The sequence below is a fragment of the Chelmon rostratus genome, chromosome 4 (assembly GCF_017976325.1).
Source record: "Chelmon rostratus isolate fCheRos1 chromosome 4, fCheRos1.pri, whole genome shotgun sequence".
Taxonomy (NCBI): Eukaryota; Metazoa; Chordata; class Actinopteri; order Chaetodontiformes; family Chaetodontidae; genus Chelmon; species Chelmon rostratus.
This window is the reverse complement of record NC_055661.1, coordinates 5,080,556-5,104,823: the sequence shown is the minus strand read 5'-3', so window position 1 is coordinate 5,104,823 and position 24,268 is coordinate 5,080,556. Positions and strand designations below refer to the sequence as shown.

Here is a 24,268-nt window from a genome sequence, read left to right as displayed (position 1 = left end):
AAGAAGCCAAATAAAAGACAGGAAATAAAAGAGAAAAGGAGAAAGAATGAGGCTGAAACTGAAGATGGAAAAAAACATAGTTGAAACATGAACCAGAGGTAAGTCGAGTCTAATAAAACACTGTGGAGAGAAGCAGGAAACGGCACAAAGAGACCGTTCCACTGACTTTCCTCACACTAAACAAAACCCACTCAGCACGCTAACATGTAAATTGTGTAATCTTAAAGGAATATGACACTTTATTGGTCTTATTTTCATGCTTGGTGCATCATTTTTTGAGTTATGATTACATATCATAACTTTCATAACTTACAGTATACTCACTGAAGTCATTGATGAGGTCTGGGAACACAGTGGCATCACTTAAACAGAGCAAAGCAATAAGTGGTTAGACGGCCAATAGCTTATAGACAAGTGTGTGTTCAGATCCACGTTATATAGGCCTACGGTCAGTCAGTATAGTCAGTCTGTTTAACATCATGTGTAATACCTGAGTGGATCCAGCGTGTGTCTGTGTGTGTGTGTGTGTGTGTGTGTGTGTGTGTGTGTGTGCCCGGTGTGTGTTTTGTAACATTAGGATGAGAAAGTGCAGGATGTGAAATAAGGAGAAAAAACCTGGATGTATTTGACGAACTTTCTTGGCAAGGAGGATGGATTATTCGGCACAGCCAGGCACAGGGGAATGAATCTCTTGTAAAAAAAAAAAAAAAAAAAAAAAAAAAAGGGGGGGGGGGAAGGCTCGTGACGTGACGTGAGGCAAGGCACAAAGTTTTGTTTTGACGACTTGTAAATCAGCGCTAACATATTAATAGCCTCTGCAATGAAATCGGGTCTGTTTCCGCTGGCCAGGTTCAGGTTCTGAATGGGTCCCGGCTTTCAAATCATACAGGTTTGGTTCCCGGTAGCACATTTCTGGGTCTTTTGGGGCTCAGGCACAAACTTTTGGACACGTGAAGATCTGCAGCCTGTAGACTGCGATGGGTGTTTAGAACAGACAGCTTGAGTGATCATTTTACTGTTCATGCTTATTTTCTCTTCCAAATAAGTGTGACTAACCCGGGGGTTTGGTTAAAACCTTGTTGTGTCTTCTTGTCGTTGTGTTGCCTCAGATATGAACATGGTGAGGACAATGTTTCTGCTGTCCTCAATGGGAATGATGTTGAGATATGACCTACAATTTCAATGAAGGTAAAACTCAAGTTGTAATGAACCTTTAAAGCTGCATTAGGATGAAAATACAAAACTGACATATCATCTGAAGTTGATATGGTGGTCAATCGAGGTCTTGTCAAGCTGATGATTGATAGAAAGCGTCCCGGCTGGAAATCTGGTGAGGTGAGAGCCCAAACGATGATAAAAGATGGTTCACACCCCGGCCACAGCCTGTTCACCCTGCTGCCGTCTGGCCTCCAGACTGCAGAACAGCTTCTGTCCTCAAACCGTGAGACTCCTCAACTCATCTGCACTCCACTATAAAGGGACTGCAAGTTGTATTTGACCGTGCAGACAAATAAATGACCTTTGAACCTTTGTGCTAGGTGGGCAGTGTATGGTGGATTAATGAGAGTGAACCCAAACAGTAAAGCTGTGTGCCACGCAACCCAAAACACTGAGCTGAAAGATGCTAAAATCTGCCTCAGTGCTTAGTTGGTGATAACTTTCTGTGGGTTGGTCACTATTGGCAACAGCTTTGACTTCATACACAGCCATTTGATCCATTCTAAAAATATTGACTTGACCAGTAAAAGTGTGTTAAGACGCGTCTGTCCCATACACGTCTGCTTGCACAGCTGAACGCACACTGAATCAGCAAAAGTGAGTCATCGCATTTAATTAGTGATGCAATGACATGAGAGCCAACACACACACACTCAGACACACACGCACACACACACACATAATCCCTACCTCATTAGGTGTATTGTGGGGATGCTGATGTAATGCAAGTTAATCTGTTGGCCTCTGGTTGGCTCGGTGGCCCAGCGGGAGCTCTTTGTGTGGGACATTACCCCGGCCCCGCCCCCTGGAGACAGGTTCATTAAGACTGATGCTGATACCCAAGTACCCAGGCCTTTTGTGTGTGTGTGCGTGTGTGTGTGTGTGTGTGTGTGTGTGTGTGTGTGTGAAACAGTGTGTTTCAGTCAGTTATACCAGAGACAATGCAATGAAGAGGCTGGCCATAAAAGCACTGCTTTCTAAGCATGTGTCTGAGAGCACGTAGGCCAGAAATCTTGATCAGCATGCAAGTGTGTGTGTGTGTAGTTCACACACATAATGCATGTGTGTGTGAACCTTTGTCAAAGTGTGCCACTCACAAACTCTGTGGGTGTGTGAGCCTCTGATGCTTCAGCGTATTAGAACCATATTTTTTGTGGTTTGTTCATGTTTCACTGTGAAGAGTCAAACGGTCAAACACGTACGTAAATCTAAAACAAGCTGCTTCCCTGCGATGTTGAGTAACACTGATTTCCCACACATGCAAGACTATTTGTGTGCTGATGAAAGGGTAAGGGGTTAGTTACCAACAGGGCTCAGGGACTTGTCAGTTGAGAAACAGTTCATCAACCACAGAGAAACGGCTTCGCGCTGTGGATCCAGTAAGTAGAAGTCCTGCAATTTAAAAATAAAGAGCAGCTCAGATATAAACTGCACAGGAAATCATTTCACAGCACAGTTTTTCATTTGATCCAACCGAGATTTGCATTAATACAACCAGAGGTATTGAAGAAATATGTGCCTCTGTCAGTATAATATAGATTAAAATCAGCACAGTCTAAATTAAAGTTATGAATGAAAAGGTAGAAATGGTTCCTGAAACACTGTGGTTTGGAAAAACACTCATATTCCACTATGTGTGATAGAATAATAAACAGCATGACCAGTATGAGGAAATGTTCTAGACGTATTATGTAGAATTTTACCCACACTACAAATTCATTTTTGATATTTTTGGAAACTTTGAGATCTCCATTAAGATTTATAGAAAAGGTCTGTGCTTTCAAACAATATCTGGCTACACAGCATTAGTTTGTACTGACTAACTCACTGGCTGGGGTGGAGCTGAGAGCCTGAGAGACTATATATATATATTTATATATATATATAAATGAAAAAGGCTTGTTGCACACATGTCAAATCATTTTTCACTTTTGTGAAGAAACATAAAATGGAAATATTCAAGTAAAGTACCTCTACTTAACCAGAGTCCTTTACTAAATGTGTGTTCTACCTGTGATGAAACAAAGGTAATGTAACGGTCACAGTATGGCACAATTTGTTTTCATCATTTTGGCCAGGCCAAGCCTTTGGCACCAAACTTGAATAATTAATTTTTACTTCATTTATATTTATCATTGGCCTGGTGCTTGACCTATGACCCACTGCTTTGATTCATTGTCATTATGTCAAGGCATTCATACTGAGCGAGCCAGATGGCTGTAATAGCTTTCAGTAAGATCAAGCATAGCTCAGACTGAACTCCAAACTGGATATAAGAAAATGGCTACACGGTGCTGCTTCTTCAAGCCTTCCTCCAGCTCCAGCTGATGCCCAGCGCCACCACCTGTGAATAGCAAGAGGCTCCTTCTGTTTGCAGCCATGATGCACCTGCTAGCCTAAACGCTAGCTGCGGAAGACAACCCACAGGTGGCCTCGGGAATGACTGACCCCTTGCTGGACTATACCATTAAAAACGATCCTGATGATGTGACAATGGTCCCTCGCAACACCACTTACACCTGTCACAACATGCAAAATGAGCTTGTAAGTACGCTCAACAGTGCCCTGAGGCTGTTGTGGAGGAACTGTTGCACTAGTACATGGAGCCGGTGATGCCAAAGGATGTGAAAACATATTGATTGTCTTTCAATTTGTAAATGAGTCATACAGGTGACGGAGTGCCTGCTAACCATAGCAACAGCTGGCAAAGGTGACGCACACACGTTGAGAGACACAGTTCTGGCAGAGCTAAATGAAGCTGGACTGGACACATCAAAGACTCTGAGCCAGGTATTTGATGGGGCTGCTCTGATGTGTGGGACATGTGGTGGCATCCAGAAGCTACTGCAAGAGAAACTAGATGGTGAGATACTTTAGGTACACTGTCTTAACCACCATCTACACTTAGCAGTAGTGCAAACAATGTCAGCAGAGACGGTGTAGTATGTCAGTGTTTCCCAAGCCTGGTCCTGGAGTACCACTGCCCTGCATGTTTTAGATGTGTCCGTGCTCCAGCGCACCTGATTCAAATGAATGGCTCGTTATCAGGCCTCAGCAGAGCCCAGTAACGAGCTGAGCATTTGAATCAGGTGTGTTGGAGCACGGACACATCTAAAACATGCAGGGCACCAGGGTACTCCAGGACCAGGATTGGGAAACACTGTAGTATGTAATGCCCTCTGTAAGTTCTGCAAGAGCCCCACAATGGCTGTGCACCGTAAATGTGTGCATCTTAAACTCCCTCTGGAACAGAGATGATGACTGAGCTTGACTCTGTGCTGGCCTCTGTGGGCCTGCAGTGCTGGAGCCACCAAACAAGCTTCAAAATGCATTTTCGGACCACAGACACGCAATGCTCCACAAAAGAAAGGCCCAGTTGGTTCAGCTACTGTTTGACAGGAACTTAACCTGAAAGTGTTGGAATGATGTGTGCAATGTCTCTCTCTCTCTCTCCCTCTCTGTGTGTCTGTGTGTGAAAGAGAGACACTTTGCAGCATCATTTGGAATTGGACTTGGATTGGTGGTTTGGTTGTTGAGGGCAAACTCATGGTCAAGCATTTACACCATAGATGAAGTTTTTGAACAGCAGTTTGTGCCTCTCCACGGTTGCTCTCATGCCTCTTGGTTAGACTTGCTCTGACTCACACTCTGCCATATTTGGTGCACCAACAAAGCACCATATAACAAATACAGAAAATCACAAACTTCATCCGCCTGGTCACAGTCAGCCCTGCAGGCCGCGTCCCTGCAGCCCACCAAATTAAAAATAGGAGAGGGATTATTTGTGGGCTGGTGTGGTTTTAGTGTGTGAGATGGGGTGTGTGTTTGCTCCCCTGTGTAGCCAGAGCAGCAGCAGCAACAGCAGCAGTGCACTTAGCATGGGCTTTAAATAGCTAACTCAAATAAAGTGAGAGGAGGCCAGGGATCAGAGGCTGAGAGGGACTCTGTGAGGGAGGCATTCCCGAACGGAAGCCGGCATTTGGATTTCCAAACAGCATTCGGAGCGAGCAATGCCAGGAATGTGATGTCGTCCAGCAGTAGCGGCGGCGGTGGCGGCTGTGAAAACCACCGGGGCACCAGGTGCTGGTGGGCCACCTGACAGGAAGTGCAGCAGGAAGTGCGAGCAGAGGTCCAGCTAGGGGACAAAATGGCAGCAGGTGACTCAGCAGGGAGAGGACAGGAGCCAGCAGACTCTCTCTCAGGCCTCTGAGCAGAAGCAGAGCTTCTATCAACCCTGCAAATCTCTGAAGCGCTGAAAAGGAAGACGACTCCTCCTCCGAAAGAGTCTCTTTCTCATCGACTCCTCTGCACTTTGCCTCCTTTTTTACACACTGTGTTAAATTTCCATTCTATCTCATCCTTTTTACCTTTTGACGGCCTTCTTTGTGTGCAGGCTGTGGGAAAGTTTCCCGTAATGGTGAGGTCATCCACCACCGACAACCCCCCCCCACCCCCCCATCACCCCCACCCCCACACCCACACAGACACACACACACACACACGACATCACTAGACACCCCCCACTCTTCATGCTGTCTCTCTTTCTCCAGGCCAGGCAGGACTGCAGGACTGTGACGTGTCCCCCATGTCTCTGTCCCACTTCCAGCTCCTCAGCTCCCTCCACAGAGACCAGGAACCTGAATAGGGCCTCATTGAAAACTGGTATCTGCTGATCTGGCCTGTAAAAGTCTCAGTCAACACGCAGAAGCTGGAGACAGACAGATCAGCACGTCTACAGCGTGAGGCACCTGGAGGCCTATCAGGCATTCAAACCACCTTCTTCTGCCATGCGTACACCCTCTCATGCGCTCTTTCTTTAACGCACACACACTTGGACACACTTTGACATTGCCAAGTTTATTCAAGAGGGTGGTTCTTCTTGCATGTGTGGACCTGCTCAGCTCCATCTGCAGCTGTTTCTTGGTATACAACTAGTGTGATTATAAAAGTGAGAAGGAAGAGAAAAGCAAACACATTTTCCACAAAGAAGCTTGGGATTTGTGAAATACCTTCAAGTTCTGGCCACTCTAGCTACACTCAACTCATCCACACTTCATTCGGCAGGCAGGAAGAAATTTAACGGCTGATTACTGCCATCTATTGGGGAACCTGGAAACTACAACTTTAGACTTTAAAGGGTCAATTCAGCCCAATCATAAAGCAGCCATTCACTCACCTCAGTGATACTTTATGGAGACAAACAGAACAGTTTGGTGTTGTTTGGTTGGAGATATCTGTCTCTCTAATAATAGGTATTGTCTTTGCATCAAAGCCTGATTTGTCTTCTTCCCCTGTACCTTACAGCTCCATCACTGTCTATTCAAACACATCCTTGAGCCACACTGCTGCACTGGCTGACATGTTCCTTCATTACCATGAACACACACACTGACAGTTATTTTCACTCAGTCCCAAATACACCGTCCTGCTGCCACAAATACTCACTACAACACCAACTGTGGATTAATACAGTGCTGAAATAGTGCCCTACAAAAGCACTATCTCTTCTTATCTGAGTAACATTCAATAAAAAAACTACAGGGAGAAGCTGTTTCAAGAAATTCCTGAGCCTTTCCCTGCTTACATGAAGCTATATGTTTGTGAGCTGTTTTAAAGATTGACATCCTCAGGAGGAACCAGTGGGCTTGGGGCTGAGTGCCACAGCAAACTGCATGTCCAGGAGGTAAGTAAGAAAATGTGTTTGTCTCCATATGACTTCACCAGCAGTTTAATGAGATGTCAGGGTTAGAGATGCTTTGGTAACTGATCATAGTTCATTCACAAACCAGTAAACAAGATCACTTCGAGGACTCGAGGAAGATGTGGATGGAAAAATATACTGAGGGGCACTAAAACTTTGACATCACAGTGAGTGTATTTGATCTCTTAATAGCGAAAATCAGAATGACTTCTTCATGGCACAACAACTGTATATACATCTGTATTACTGTGTTACTGTCAAAGGAACATATTGACATCTATATTAGTAATACAACAAGTATACCCGGACATCTTATGCAGTCTCTTATGTAAAATACGACATCATATCCTTCCTACAATATGTGACATGATTGTGTACATTCTGAGGGATGCTGCCTTTAATCCTAATTTACAGTATGTGTTAATATACAAAAATATATGACAATTATATTTAGCAAAAAGAAAGACTTTTACACATCTGTAAAAAGGGATAAATACTATAAACACAACACAATAAATCCATCTTAAGTCCAAGGCAACCGCATTACTGGCTTTGTCATGTGGCAGTAAAGTTGGTTTTGTTTTAACATCTAAAAAAAAATTGGCCTGTGGTTTGGATTTACACATTTTTTCAAGGGAAGGGGTTTCAGAATCATAGTAGTGCTTAAAAATGTGTGTTTATGTGTAGAATATTTGATCTTCACCCAAAGTAATCAGAAATAAACGTGTTATGTTTGTCAGCTGTGAATGCCGGCTGCAGCTAAAGAAAGTGTAATATGGTACATTTTGAGTAAGTTTACAGATACAGGTCAAATAAAATAGTCAAAATATGACCAAATCTGGTTTTCATACTTCAGAAAAGTGTGATTTTATACAAATTTTACACAAATGTCCAAGAATGCATCTTAAAGTAGTTACAGCCTTCTGCTGATGTATTAAACCTCATACATGACAGTCTTGGCTCCCTCTGGTGGCAACATCCTGCAGTTCACGCAGTACAAAATACACAAGTTTATTCTGCAGGATGGGCCAACAGGACCAGGTTCTGGAGTGTGCGGGTTCAGAGTTTTTGCCTCTTGGGGGGAAAAGTTGTTGGTGTTGGAAGTTGATCCCCTCTCACTCTGCTGTGAGTCTCTTCGTCCTTACTTCTTATGTGACCCAATCATGACTTTTGAGACAAAGTTGACGATAGCGCTCGCCGGCTGCTCGGGGTCGTGCTCGGCAAACAGATGGCACATATTTTCTGTCTCACTCTGAGATTTCCTGGCTACAAATCCAAAGATCCTGGAAATGGACGGAGACAGACAGAGCAGGGAGACTTTAGAGCTTAAATACATCTTCCAAATTTCACATGACAATGTGTAGCAGGTAGACGCTCAGTGTTTTCTTAAAGTAATATTCCACCCAAAATCTGTCATTTGAGCATCAAACACTCTCTGATATTCTCGGATATCCTTAGTTTTGAGGTGTTGTGGTTGTCTCTGGCTTTAGGACATCACCACAAACACCAGCTCTCATTTCCAGTCAGATCTCCGCTGTCAACTCAAAATAAAGGCGTAAAATTCAGCTTATGAGGAGGGCAGTAATTTCAAACAAACCCTCAGAAAATCACCTCAGGAATTTAATGTAACTGATCGAGCCCATCACAGCTGTACTTCATGAAGAAATGAATTACAGTTTGGATGGAGAATAACCTCCAGGGCCACCTGAGCAAGACACAGCTAGAGATCCTGCGGGCTGAACGTCTGTATGTCACATTATAAAACAGTCTCACTAACTTGACAGAGATATGCTTAGTTTTCTCATTATTTAATGGTGCTGCTTGTTGCATCTGTTGTTTGCATGTTTTTACTCTCCTCCCGCCAACACTGACAACACTCCAGTCTTCCACTCCAATCAGTGTGAATGAAGGTGCAACGTAAACAACGTTTTAGTACACTACATGTAAAAAAAAAAACCCTGAAACACAACGCAGGGTGCAGCAATGACAGAGACAGGACTTACTTTGCAGTAGAGCCACTGCCTCTTGTCCATCTGTTTGGGGAATAACATAACAGAGTTGTCACACTGCTATTGGTTATCAAATCAATACATGTATATGTCACATACTTTGTTTGCATTAACATTACATTCAATACAAATATAGAAATTACTCTTCTGCCTAAACAGATAATACACAGTAAAGACAAAACTCTGGACATGATGTCATCATGTAAACAATGCTTTCTGATCATTTTGTCAAATATGATCATAGCCGGACAAGAGCTAATCAGATGATAATACACAGTATTGGACTTCCACAAGTCAAAAGTCAAATTCTTCAATCATCTTACAATTTTACTGTATATAAATACATAGTGTGCATTTTGATGTAGATCTTCAAACCTGCTTTTATTAAAGTAACATAATAAGAGGACTGTGTGGCCTAAGTGGAGACGTGCTCTTTCTAGAGCTTTCAAATAATGACAATAGTGCTTCTGCAGTTCCTGTTCCTGAAGTCAGGGTACTCACTTCCTGCCCTGTGGGTCCAGAGAACAGAAGATGACGGTGTTCACTGCGTAATGTCTCCTGAAGAACAGCCTGCAGGAACAAACAGAGGCGGTCCGTGTGAGCATGGGGACTCTTGGGAGATTTCATCTGCATCTGTGTGTGTTTGCGCATGTATGAACACTCACTTCCTCTGGTTGTCAGTGAGCGTGATCCCCTGCGCCGACACTTTGAAGTGGACGACGGTGGACGCTGGCGGGGGGTCCATGGAGAGCGTCAGTGTGGTCGCCTTCTGAACCGCCTGGTGTCCCGTCAGAGACTCCAGGGCCACAGAGCCCAGGTACCAGACGTTACACGCTGCACAGCAACACACACATACACATACGCAATGAAGGAAGAGCTCACCGCAAAAAGAAAATTAACCATCTACTGAGTTTGATTACTGAGACAGACCTGAGGTAGAGAAAGTTCATTGAAGTTTCAACAGATGCAGGGTGTGTGATAGTAAATTAATGTGCTTTCACAGTCAAACACACAGACTTGTGTACATACAGTATCTGTCCTGTACCTGCTCCCTGTTTGAGGAGTTCAGCAGCTGAGTTTGTCGACGTCTGTGCAGACGAGTCATTCAGCTCCTCCACCGGGTCTGCAGCAAGAGCACACAGAGAGACACAGGTTTACTGACCAAGAAACACACAAACATTTGTACCAGGCATGCACACACACACACACACACACAGTTTACCTCTGTCAGGCAGGATGAGTTTACAGGGCAGAGCCAGAGGGGTGATGGAGTGCTGGCAAACCAGAGCTGTGAGACTTCCTGTCAGCGAAATAGAAAATACATTCATAATGAACATTTTCCAAACAGCTCCACTGTCCACACTGATCATTAGCGGATGCGTGAGGAGTAATGGAACCAGCTGCACCTCCTCATACTGACCAGTGGAGGGTGGCAGAGGAAACACATTATACTCCTGGGATCCTGTCCTATAATAACCTCAGCGGCTCCATCCTGGTGGACCATTAACAAGGGTTTAAGGAAGCAAACAGCTCACTGGACTGACCGAAGACAGCATTTTAGCATGTCAGCTCACTTTCAATGTCTTTATTGCACCAAGAGTACACAGTGCTGGCCTGGTGCTGGTGCTGGTGGAGGCTATGCTCTGCTTTTAAAATCTATCCATCTATCGGTTACAGGTGAACAACTGATCTCTAGGGACTTGTAGGTGAATGCAACTGCTCACTGCAATTAAACCTTTTATAGAACATAAGATTAATACAGCAGATTAAACCATCGGATAAAAGAGTTTACATTTTCAACTCCTGGAGCAGCTTGGACATTAGCATTCTGCTTACATAGAGTGTTAACACAACAACTGTGTACTTCTAATTTTACTCGGGTATGCTGAAACTGTTTTGCTGGTTTACGTTGCTTCCAGTTGTTATTTGTATTTTCCACTTGGCTGACAGGCAAGACTCTTATTCTGCATAATAATATGATCACATATACTGAGCCAATGAGATGAAATACATGAAGAACTGGAAGCAGATATTCAATAAATCAGCACCCAATGATCTACGACACTGGATAAAGCTTCAGTATTCTCACCAAAGTACGGCTCGTTGGGGCAGCCCTTCAGACGAACTCCTTTCTGCGTGCACTCTATCAGGAAGTGTCTCACCAGCTCATTGGACAGGTCCCCTACTGCAGAGACAGAGACAACGTCAGTGTATCTGAGGAGATCAAATACAGCAAATCACATTGTACAACATATAAAACATCACTGCAAAGGTCAATTCGAGGCTGCATGGGCTGATTTATAAGGAAGCACTTTCTGTTGTGGGTGTTCTAGAAGTTGCTAGAACTTCTTGGAGCTTTCACAAAAGGTTCAGGCATCAGTACAAACAGTCACGTGGACGGAAATCACAGCTAAAGGCAACACGTGTTCTGTCCAGATAGAAGGCAGTTTCTGTAAAATGCGACGGCTGTGGTGCATTCTTAAAGCAGAGGTCAAATCCAGGAGAAGAAAGAGACTTTTCAGCCTACCTTTCTTACTCTGCTGCAGCACAGACGGAGGAGGGGTGGCCACCTTCATGGCCAAGCCATACGCCCCGCGAAATGAATGACTGTCTCTGACAATGAACGAGCCCGGCTCTTTGTCCTTTAGCACTGCGATGGCTGCTCAGCAGAGGGAGGAAGCACAGATAAGCTAAAGTTAGAATCACCGTGTTCACACTGTACAAGGAGCGGACCTTTGCACAAGGGCGTATTATCTGCTTGGAAGTGGCTGTTCGGCTCGCCTGTCCAACACCAATATTTACCTTGGTCTCTAGAAATGTCGGGCTTGTACCAGAACTTGGAGGTGTCCTGAACAAACTTCACAGTGTCCTGCTTACTGCCAACGTCTGCGAGACACAGATTAAGGCTCTAAGTTAGGTTTCAGACTGGCTTTGGCCCAAATGTGACACGGCAGCAGAGAAAAAATGAAGTGAGAGAGACTTTGTTACAAGGTCAGCGCACCCAGATGACAAACAGATGCATTATCACTCGTGCCTATTTATATCTACCACGCAGGTACTTCCAGTTTTACATGTTGAGATTTCTTTTTAGATATTCTTGTCTGAGATTTTTGTCCTCAACCTTAAAAGAACTGAAAATGTTTTATAACTCAATTCATAGTTCCAGTAACAATGCATCAGTTAATCACCATCGCCTTAATCCAAGTAATTTTCAACAATGCAATGGAATATTATATATATTATTCTCCAAATGTACTAAAACTGAAAATACTAAAACAGCTTTCTAGCAATATTATGACTTTATTATATTATATGACGCTTTTCTCAAAATACAAAATGGTTACTTTTTTTGCATATGATTTTTTTTCTTGCAAAATGATGACCTCATTCTTATATTTTTTAATGTACTTTCTAAAATCAAAATCTCAAAAGGCCTTTAGTGCTCTGTCATACATTGGAGCTACTTCCTACTGAAGGAGCAGCTCCTATGAATTTTGTAAACAGAATCAAAGAAATTGATTTTTTTCAATGTTGGATCTGCAGAAGTAAAATTCCATTTACCTCCATTGTTTTGAAATGGTAGTTTTCTAAAAACCTCTACAGTCCCTCCAGGGGAGGTTTTGCATCTTAATATGACTAAATTTGCAGCACGTTTTAAAAAAACTGCTAAAATGTGCAACACTTGTGTTTTGTTTTAGCATGTAGCAGTAGCTGCTAGTCTGCGCAGTTAGTCAGAAATGCACTCATGTGAGGTTTTTGTTCTTGCCGTCAATCAAGTCTTATAGACTGTTTTCCACCATGAAGTGTCGCGCTGCCAGCACCATCCATAAACCCACTGGTAAGTTTGGGTTGTTCAATTACAGAATGTTTAGATTTTGTAACTTCAAATGATTAAGATGCTTGGTCGGAGAGATACAGCCAGAGGGTCAGTGAGTTCTGTAGTTTTTTGTTGACATCATGGATGTTTTTCTACTTGACTTTGGCATAAAAGTGTTTCTAAATCTGAATATTTTCACGGGCAAGTCTGAGCACTGGGAAACTCAGCTGGCATTCTTCAAATTTAATTATATTTCTGTGGAAAAATGGTGTTGATTTGGAAAAAATACCAAGTTCTCACAAAAATTGTCCAGCTGTTAGGAAAGTTAGCTGAATTGGCATTGATTGTTATCCCTGCCTATCTTTGCCAGGAGGTCTTCCTTGTTAAATAAAGGTTAAATCATAAAGAAAAGTAAAGAAATCCTTGAAATGAAGGACTGACTTGGGTTGAGTGATGAAATACATCAACGACAGCTCCCTCAGCTGATACATTTAAGACTGTGAGATGTGGTTGAAAGTTCCTTAAGATGGACTGGAATGAGATGAAATAAAATGAATATCTCAGTGCCACAGACAGAGACGTAAAGACAAAGCTCATCCCTGCACTCTCTGGGACAGTGTACCTGCTCCTGGCGACGGGGCCCCACCGAGTCCTCTGAGGGGGTCAGGTGTCATGGAGGATGAGAATGGGATGCTGAGACTGCTGCCACTGTGGGGGCTGGAAAACCCGCTTACAGAGGGGGAGTGGGAGCCAAGCTCTATCCCCTCACCCACTTTCCTCTTCTCAGGCAGCAGTGGAGGGAGGCCCCCGTGCCCCCCGAGGTTCAGACTCCCAAGGCCCTCCATGGCCTCCAGAAGGCTGTGCTCCAGGCTGCCGTTACCCAACAACAACGAGGACAAGTCCGTGCTGTTTGTCTCCCTGTGGACCCCCAGACCTCCACCCAGGCCTTTCAGAGCCCCCCGGGGAGAGCTGTGGGCATTGGGAGAGCTGAGCGAGAGAGGGGGTGAGGGTTGGGGCGGGTACGGGGAGTTAAGGGAGTTTGGAGTCCGGTCGTGCCACACAGGAGGAGGAGTGGAACTACATGGGAGAAAGAGGGAGAAAATAAAGACAAAGTGTATTATTATGTCAGTGTTTCAAAGAAGATATAGAATAGCATCAGAGCACTTTGAGTAATGAAGGGCACAGACTTTATTCTAGAGGTTGTGTGTCTGATGTGTTCTGATGGCAGGGCTCTGCAGTGCAGCAGCAGCAGTATGCTGAGGACAGCATGCTCCACCAGAGGATTCCTGTTTTGTTCCCTTTGTGCTGCACAGCATTTAAGCAGATTTCCTGCAGAAAGTCAATCCGCAAGAGCAAACTGGGCATGTGCCCAGGGCCCTAAAGTCAAGGGGGCTCTAGGCCTTGTGGATTATTTTCAGCGAGCAGAAATACATGTAAAAGAATGCAGTTTATGTGGGAGTGGGCCTACAAGCAAAGAAAAAATGCAATATGATTAATTATATGTTTGTTTGGGTATTTTGTCGAAGCCAACTTAATCACTTACTGTCAACCGTGACTTTAACAAGTCAAAACACATCCCTGCTTGATGCAACATTAAGCAGGGATGTGCGGTACCATGAGGCCGCCCGTGTGTTTACCTGTCTGTTTGTGGGAGGGGGCTCTCTGATGACATCGAGCTCATGGAGCCAAAGATCCTCTGACAGGAAGCGGGAGTGACCGGCACTTCTGATCTGAAGAGGTCTCCCTCTGTGGAAGCGTGGTTCATGCTGTCCAGGAAACTCCGGGAATCTGACGGAAAAAAAAAAGGACCAGGAAAGTAACGTCAATCCTCTTTTACTGCACGGCTCTCAAACGCGAACCACATGTACAGTAAAAGATCCCAGGATGTGACATCGTTCCATAAACTATAATAACTGCCTTCATACTACTAACTGGTACTTGTGTTTGCTGTCTTTGGGACCTTTGTTTGAATTCTGCAACCATCGACATGTACCAGCAGAGCAGAGACTCACTTGTGATTTCTGACAGACATTCGGACAGAAATGTTTCTTTCATCTTTATTCAGTCAGTCAGCAAGTGGATGTGGAGTCTCCTCTCACAGCTGAACCTCTCATCGTACTGTTAAAGCAAGTGAAGAAGCACATTTCCCCAAATAATATGTATTTCTTTAAGCTAGCCCTGTGTGGCCAGTATTTTGCATCATTACAATCATATCAATAAAGCTCGTTTGAGAGTAAATCAGCAGAGACTGACAGCGTATAGGAGCAGAGGTGTGTGTGACGCTGGAGGGGGGGCACTCCAAACATCCCAACATGACACCCTGACACTCCGACAACACAGTGTGTCATTCAGCAAACACGAGGGCAGGCCTCCTCAGGCCGCAGACAGGCCTGTGAAGCACGATGAGTCACCGTGTAAAAAGTCAATCATTATAAAGAGCTCCTTGTTCGGGCCGACTGCACCCCCCCACCGCCACCGCCTCCCCCTCCTCTCTTCCGCTCCTTCCCTCCATTCAAGCACTCTGAGATGGAGGAATTCAGCCTCAACCGCCAGCTTTGTTAGTGATCATGCTGGACGAGCTGCATCATCTCGAGTGGATTATATCATCATACGTGTCACACACACACACACACACACACACACACACACACACACACACACACACACACACAGACACACACACACACACACGAAGTGGGAGCGTATATAACATTACCTGAAAGTAACCGTGCCAGCAAACTTATGTCCTGTCCATGTGTGACAGGCATTGGTGGAGTTTTAGAAAGTCCGCTTTGTGCCACTTTGTATTTCTCCTCCACTGCAATTCAGCGATTTTGTCCTTTTCTTCACTACATTTATGAGACACCTGTTGTCAAGTTACTTGTTGCTTTGCTGATTTTACATATAAAACTTATCATCATCGGTCTGTTGTTTTAAACCACCAACTGATAACAGTGTAAAGTCATTAAATTTCTCAACCTGCTACAACATTAAAATACTGTTTACATGTTTACACAGAGAAAGGGGGCATTCTAATAGACAAGTATGTTTACTTTTGGTATTTAAATACAGTTTAATGACGAGAATGAATGTTCATAATTGACTTCGGGAACAAATAAACTGTGATAAAGATTAAAAAGTCATGATTCACTTATTTAGCATATTACTGGTATCCCCAGAGGATACCATGAAGACCCACATTCACTGTATATCCATTATTTTTCAGTTTTTCAGGAGTCAGTTAATAGTACAGTAGGTAGGCTTTGTCAGCATTAGCTCACTTTGTGGCCCTTTAATGACTTTAATTTGTACTGACGTATGTTTACATTGTGTCCTTTCCACTTTTCTTTAAGTTGAGGATCTAAATTCTTCTCCATCAGCAGTCAAGGGTTTAATATGTCTTTCACACGGCTGAATATTTCCCACGTAGATTTCTATAGTGGTAACTTTAAGCATGGTGTATCAGATGTCTATAAGAGTGACCTAACTGGCAGCTGCACTGAGCAGGACTGATGAAACTTATGGAAAGTTATGTCTGTCAGCTCATCAGCTTATCCACTACAGGAATGCACAATATATACATTATTTTAACGCATGCATAACATAACTAAGTAAAGTTACTCAGGATTTGCAGGTAGTCGTATTCAACTTGATTATTCTTGTTCTATTTACTCTTCATCAAATGTGAGAGAGGAAGTTTGTACTTTTTTGTTATTTTTACTCGATTCACTTCCAGTTATTTGATGGTTAAAGGTTCTAGTTTCAGTGAAGTATCCTTTTACCAATACACACACACACACACACACACACACATACACACACACACACACACACACACAAACACACACACACACACACACACACACACACACACATACACACACACACACACACACACACAAACACACACACACACACACACACGCACACACACAGTCAACACTCGACTTGAACTCTTGCGGGTTAAAGGTCAAGTGCACAGAGCAGGTTATGTTGTGGACCTAAACCTCTCATCACTGACACATGAGCACTCACACTTACTCACACAGCTCAGAAAATGGAGATAATCCATAGTTAAAGTTGTTGTTGCTGCTTGAAGAAAACAAACACAAACACGATCTGAGGGGAATGCACTGAGGCCAGCAGGATTCCTCAAACATTCCCACAGTCCCTGTCAGTTTTTCTCTCTCGGGACGGTTCCCAGAAAGCTGCAGCGCCTCTCTCCGTTCCCACGGCTGATTCTCCACACTGAGGTTTGTCACATCTGCTGCTCCGCAGCTCATCCAGTTAATTAGAGAACAGCCCAAACCGTGGCAACACCAGCTGACCCCACCCTGACCTCTGACCTCAGACCAGACTTTGCTCTGCAGGGCTCTGCTGGCCTATATTACACCCTAACACACCTTTCACCTCCTGTATCCATGCAGCACGGTATCCACAGCTACTCGCTTTCAGTGAGACACGTATTAATGAGGAGAGCTGGAGAGAAGGCTGAGAGAAAGAACAAACTGTGCCAAGTGTGAAGTCCATGGAGGATAGACACGGAAATCAATCATTACATTTTTCCACAAAATTGGCCAAAAAAGCTCTGGACTCTTTCCCTTCCAAAATGAGAAAGTGACAACTTTCTTACCAAACTATGATTAGCAAAACGGTGACTGTGCCAGAACTCAGGCAGGGAGTTGAACCTCAATACCAAATGAAATGTGTCTGTAGCACCAAGTACCAAAAACTGTCAAGTACGGAAAGCTGGCATCATATAATATACAAGGGTCGTCTGATCTCACACCCGAACAATTTGACGGTGCCTCCATCAAAATTATAACTGTTGTTGGTTAAGATTCATTAAAAACAACTTGGTTAGAGTATGTAAAAGATAACTGTTTGGATAATAATATATTAATAATATTTACTTCATGCTCACAATGGCAATAGGAAACACTTGAGTTTAGGCAACAATTTAGTTTAGTTCAGTGGTGACAGGTAAAAAATAGCATTTTGGTTACATCTGGCATGATTACAGCAATGTTTAATCATATATACTGTAACAGTTAAATAAACCAATAATAAATAAATCACTTTTCTGGTTTTAATGTAAATTTGCAAATTTTTGAGCCCTTGGCAGAACTGGCAGGAAAATGTATAACTGGCTTTTATAAATCAAGCCATGGTTTCTTGTTTCTTATTTTGTCTTTTTTTCTGAATTTTCCTTCTTTCTTTACCTGAATCACAGAGTATTTTGACTTAATTTACATCAGTAAGCAGATCATTCTGTACTGAGCACATTACTGTGTGCAAACACCTGACACACTTTACCATTTCTTTTCTCAAACGTGTGATTGTATTTCCCCTTTACTGTTTTCCGCTGTGTTTTTCTGTCCATTGTTTTCTCCTCACTTTTGCAGCTCTGAGTTCACACAAAGCCTCTTCAGTTTGGGCTGAACTGTGCAAAACCAATGCCACATGGCAGAGACCCATGTGGGCACGACTGCCAACCTCCAGCAGCCACTTGACCCCCCCCCCCCAAAAAAATACCACACACACACAAACAGAGATACACACACACATTCCTCATTACAAAGAGTGATGGTTTTATGGCTCAGACTGAAGATGTTTGCATACCTTCATGCTTGGTACGGAGATAATCCCATTAATCAATAAAACCACAGTGAGTTTATCTGGAGCTTATATTTAGCTTTATGTTTCCCACCTTAGACCGCACTGGCTGTTGCATCAGCAGGATGGTATGAAAGGCAAGGCAGGGAAAAACAGAGAAGAAGAAAAGCAGGAAGACGAAAAACACACAGCTGTCACATGTTCAGTGCCGCTAAAGAGCCCCTGTGTTGTGATGTGACAAAGAAATTCCTCTCCTCGTCCCTCTTTATTCCTTCCACTCACGCATCCAAACATTTACTCTCTACGCAGCATCACAGCGGACAGAAGGGTGAGCCTACACACATGCATAAACACAGTGATGCACATGCAGTTATGCGGGACAACAGTGGGTTTAAAGACTCCCTGATGACCACAGGAATGTGAGTGCAAGCACTTTGTATGCGCAAACACACACACACACACACACACACACAGACACACGCTGAGGCTGACAGGTCTGAAGGTCTATGGCATGTTACAGCTGTTCACAGCGATCAGAGTGCAGCTTCTCAGGGGAATGAAAGGAAAGGGGGGTGAAAGAGCAACTCTGAGAAGAAACAGGAAGACAATGAGGAGGAAGACACCTGCTGTGGTCCTGAGGCCCACTAACACTTCATGTTACCGAGTAATAATGGCCAGATTTTAAAAAAGTATTCAGAGCAAAGTTCTTATTTCTGATTTGAAAGTTCATTCAGTTAAATTAGACAGATAACATAAGCTCTAAGGGGCAGGTCATTTATGATACTGGACTCTAATGTCAGATGATTTATCAAGATTAAGTCCAGATATGATGAACCAAACAGGTGTCAGTCTGAAACTATATAAATAAAATATAGATTTAGGAAAATTCAATAACGTAATGTCAGATATGTGAATAAAAAAGAGTGAGTTTGATGAGAATGTACGGTACAACCAAAACTAGGAGCTACAACAGGCTAAAAGCTCAGTACAGCTGCAGAGTTTGTGAACCCTGTGGGTTCCTCCCTGTGGGTGACCCCTTTCAGGAATTATTTGATCCCTTGGTAATTAAATATTATTAATAGAGATTTACAACTTGTTGAGTGACGTCTGCCTGTGGGCATGCAGCTCTCTCCCTGGTATCACTCGGCACTGCATCAGAATGTGATCAGTTGTCGTAAACTGCCCGCCCTCCTCCAGTGAAAATCAATCAACCTCACACCCTGCAGCATCTTCCCTCCTCCTATTCAGAAGCTCGGAGAGTCCACGCAGAGCATTTTTCTGTAGAAGAGGACAAACTAGTGGGCGGCGGCCTGTAAATCAGATTCCTCTGCTCTCTCTGGGTGTTTGGACGGACAGCTTTATCGAGAGCCCGAGCCCGCTGAGGAGGGAGTGAAGAATAGCAACGCTACCAGTAAATGGAGGGACGGAAACAGAGTGAAGGGTAACAGCAAACAAGGCAGAGTTTGAAGAAAAGGTTATGAGAGAGAGCACTGTCAACACCGAGGTGTTTATTGGCGTCTGAAGTATTCTGATAATGAGTTGATGACTTTGTAAACCGCAGTCAGAGATGCTGCTGGCTTCACTCACAAGGACAACATCTGACGCGCTTCATTCATCACAGCCTGGATCAGACATTTTCCCCAAGTGTTTTTAATGCATTAAGTCAGTCTGAACTGCAGAGACGTCCCAGATATTTGATCATGTTTTAATGCTGAAGTGAAATTCCTCAGACTTTATTCATCTGGGCGAGCGATCAGAGACCATAAGTAGTTCTCCTGGTGGGTACGTACATGTCGCTGGTTACAACATGCGACTGTGTTGCAGGAAGCTTTCTAACTTGTTATTATGGAAAGATCTTTACACAAGAGGCTCATCTTCACTCTATGTATCACATAAGTTTTGTTATCATGGCTGCTTCATGACCCTCATCAAAGTCCACCCACCTTAGTTAAAACATATCTGGGTGAAAAGGCAAAAGTCTGTAGAGATCCAGGTTACATATCAATAACTATATTTCAAGGTGCTTGCAGTGCTTCACACTGTAATATAGCCACTGCTCTTGTAGAAATGTCTATATGTAGCTGCAATGTTCTACAAGCTTCACTCTTTAGACCAGTTTTAATCAAGACACCTAAACCTTCACCTGGAGAGGCATCAACTCTGTCTCTCCACAGCTCTGATGCCATCACCAGCAGGTCGCACTGAGTTAAACTCGACTAGCATTGTGGTTTTGACCACTACGTTTAACTAAATCGATCCATCCATCCTGAATCCAGCATTTTGGCTACACAGTCAATCATCATAGAAGAGTCAGAAGAGAGCCATCTTCCCCCGTCAAGGGTTTTTTGGGGGGAGATTTTTCTAACCAAATCTAAGGAGAGAGGATGCTGTTTGCTGCACATTGTAACATACAGTAAATGAAATTAACTTGACTAGCCACACTACAGTATAACATCATTCATATCAAAGAAGCACTTCTTTCTGTCAGATGTGTCCCTTCTACTTGTTTGGTCCATGACTCCCTCCAGCTCTTCTTAAAGCTGTGAGAGTCTGTGCCTCAGCTGAGGAATAATACTGCAAAAGAGATGATGTGAACACTGAAGTGAACACAGATAACTCTCTTTCTCTTTGGTTCCTTTGGGCCATTTCTCATTCTTTTCTATAATCAGATTGTCTCTCTTCATGTTTCAGTGTCTCATCTGAAGTACTGATGTCAGGTACAAATCTCTTGTATTCACTCCTGATGAGGTCCAAGAAGCTTCTTAGCTCAGCTGTATTTGTAAGGCTGCGTTCAGACCATCAATAAAACACAGCCGCCTCCTTCATTTTCATTCAGCAAAAGAAATGCAAAGTAGTCCAGCCAAAAGAGTAAAAGCTCGCTCAACTTTTGTCACAGTGCTGGTCTGGTTCCAGACGTCTGAATCAACGCCCCTGATTTACTCAGAAATTCAAATAGGTCTGGTGTTGTGCTTACTGAGAAACATCTGACCAATCAGACCTTTGTAGGTGGGATTAAAAATGTTAATGAAGTTTCCTGCACAGCTAGCTAGCCACTGAACCTAGCTTCAGCCAGCAAAACAAGCAACAGAAAATAGCATGGATCAGTGTAGGTGTACCAAACCTCATGAATATTTCTTCAATCTTCCTGAAAAGCTTTTGTTCAGCCAATACAAGCGACTTATACAACAGTTTCTGTGAAACTGACGTCAGCAGGAATAATACATCACTTGCTACTGATTGGTTGGGGCAAAAGAAAACACAATAACCTCCCCGTCCCCTGCCAGGATTCAACTAACCTGAACCTCAGTCAGGCTGAATGAAGGACAAGAAATGAAATGATAACTCAGTCTGTTATCAGGGTATCAAAGCTCAGTCAACATGGCTCATTTGGCTCATTTCAAGCATTATCGTACACCTGAGTTGTAAAAAGCACCCTCAGTGATGTGATGTCTGGCATCTCATAAGCCTACAATCTTAATTTGTACTCTTTTTAATCAAACCTGTCGAAGCAAACCCAGTGATATTGTCGGTCTGAACTCGTGCTGCCTAATCCTCTGCATATGGATGCCATTCTTCCTGCTACTTTAGAGTAGATATATATACGTACCAGAGACCATTACATCACAACATGTAGGCCCATTGATGTTCTGGTACATCTCACACAGGCTGGACTTGCAACACCACAGACCGCTTGTTGAGTAATGCTCTGAGGAACAAAATCCGTGTTTCCTTCTTTCTGTTTTTGTCTCTGCACCCTGAACTGCCCTTCTGTCCAGTGTGTTGTCAACTTTTTCCGTCCTTGTGGTTTAAATTTTCTGCCTCTTTGCCCTTAATTTCCCCCAGTCCTATAAAAGCCAAGTGTTTCTCACGCAGCAGACCAGCAGGCGTCTGTACGGAGTCTCAGAGCAGCACTTGTCAGTAACTTTGGCCCCTCGGGAAAACATCCATTTACTCCAAGCTTAAATGAGGCAGCTGATGTCTTCAACCTGCCGCAAACACACCAAATATCCCTGTTGTGTTTGGTGCTGCATGTATTTCATTATTAGTTAATCTGCTGGTTATTTTCTCAATTTGGTTTCTGAGGCCATCCTTAATTCAGCTGGATTTGTTCTGACTGCGTTCAGACCAACAATCTAAACACAGCCTCATTCATTTCAGTAACACCACTGTGTTAGCACAGCGAGAGGAATGCAACGTAGTTCAACGAAGAAGCTAAAAATTGCTTAACTTGGTAGTTTGGTTACAGACCTCTGAATCAACACCCATATCCCGGATTTATTCAGAAATTCAAATAGGTCTGATGGTGTGCCCCACCGAGAAACACCAATCAGTGTTAACCAATCAGAGCTTCACATCAGACCTGTGTTAGTTGCTGCATGTTTTTCATCATCGATTAATCTGTCAGTTATTTTCTCAATGAGTGTGTTCATTGGGTCTGCAACGTGTCATAAAGAAGATAGCCTTCTTTTATGGGTTTTGTCATTTCCAAATGATTTCACACCAAATTCCTCATATGTTTCCTGCTACTGTATGTAGCATGGTGCCACAAGGAAATAGCAATATTATTGAAATGACTGATCCTTTTGAAGCCAAGTAAATATCAATTAATTTATTAGGCTATTCATTGACTATGGAAATATGTATTGCCTAGTTCCTTTACTCAATAGTTTATGCTGGCAATTAATTGGAAATAACTTGATAATTCAAGTTTCACTTGATAATTAAATGAACACAGTGTCAGTTGTGACTTTAATTAGCACCAATTTACAAAATGATTTCCAGGAATGTCTGTGGAGACTATTGAGATAATACCCAAGTGTTAGCCAGTTTGTGGAGGTCCATGGTGCTGCAGATCCTCACAGTAGAGAAGCTAGAACTGGAGAAAATCTGAAATTTCAGTTTGATAAATGACTTGAATGGTTAATAGTTTTTCAAAACAGTTGCTGATCATGTTTCTGTGGATTGACTCATTAATCAGCTGATTGTTTCTGCTGTAGCTGTCTGCTCTCTGTCGTCTGTAGGGCATATTTAACATGTAACTGTCAAGGCTGAAGAAATTCACTGACTATAAGTGCATTCGAGAACAACTTCAGTTTATTTGTTGCTGGTCTTAATTATTCCAGTTTCAATATGTGGAAAATATGTGCTGGACTTTGGAAGTCCTTTTTATGTGAAACTACTGCAAAAGTTTGGAACTAGTTAACTTGTGGCTCAGCGAGATGCTTTATCGCGTATGACATCTCTGGGAGCAATAAGCACCCCAGCAAAAACCCGAATCTTCAAAGACGTTTTGGTTCAGCTCAGGTCGGTAGTGCAGAAGAAACGGGGGAAACGGCCTCCCTCGGTTAACCACCAATACATCAGCCTTCCGTGACTGCACGATGGAGGCCAAAATAGCCTTTAACAGGATGAGATCATGAGCGGCAGCAGTGGAACAAACCATTTCATCATCCCACCAAGCGTGTGATGTCAGAGGGGCTGCAGATGCTGCCGTTCAGAACATTAGATCATCAACAACAACAAAAAGTCCTTTCATGCACAAAAAGGCACGGAGATGAGGTTTTGAACAGGGTGTGTTTGGATAAGAGAAAAGGCATCTGACGGAAAAATGCCAGAAGCTGTCTGCAAATACCAGCAGCCTGGAGGAGAGAGAGGAAGTGATTCTGTGCATGTGTGCCCCTTAAAAATCCCCCGGAGGGACGGAGGCAGAGATAACAAAGTGTAAACAGGAGAGAATGAGCAGAAACCAGAGAGGAAAATCTCCTGGTGGGAGAAGAAGAAGAAACAATGATGAATGCAAGGAGGAAAGGAAAAGGTATTAAAGTTCAGAAGCTGCTTGGAAAGATGGAGGTGGCAGCGGTGACTTCGGCAGGTTTTTGCACACACACGTGAGGAAAATCATTCAAT

At 43.3% G+C, this 24,268-nt stretch overlaps 1 protein-coding gene across 2 annotated transcripts in view; it reads right to left on the bottom strand.

The window, feature by feature from the left end:
* Positions 1–6,074: 6,074 nt before the first annotated feature.
* si:ch211-191a24.3 (tensin-3) overlaps positions 6,075–24,268 on the bottom strand; it is a 45,719-nt gene continuing 27,525 nt past the window's right edge. For both annotated transcript variants that reach the window (XM_041935004.1, XM_041935005.1), the window contains 11 exons: positions 14,383–14,533; positions 13,368–13,822; positions 11,731–11,814; positions 11,456–11,587; positions 11,018–11,113; positions 10,151–10,228; positions 9,974–10,051; positions 9,594–9,762; positions 9,430–9,498; positions 8,923–8,952; positions 6,075–8,202 (listed from right to left, as the gene is read on the bottom strand). In XM_041935004.1, the coding sequence (XP_041790938.1) occupies positions 8,061–8,202; positions 8,923–8,952; positions 9,430–9,498; positions 9,594–9,762; positions 9,974–10,051; positions 10,151–10,228; positions 11,018–11,113; positions 11,456–11,587; positions 11,731–11,814; positions 13,368–13,822; positions 14,383–14,533 (1,484 nt within the window). In that variant the 3' untranslated portion in view covers positions 6,075–8,060. The remainder of the gene's footprint in view (positions 8,203–8,922; positions 8,953–9,429; positions 9,499–9,593; positions 9,763–9,973; positions 10,052–10,150; positions 10,229–11,017; positions 11,114–11,455; positions 11,588–11,730; positions 11,815–13,367; positions 13,823–14,382; positions 14,534–24,268) is intronic.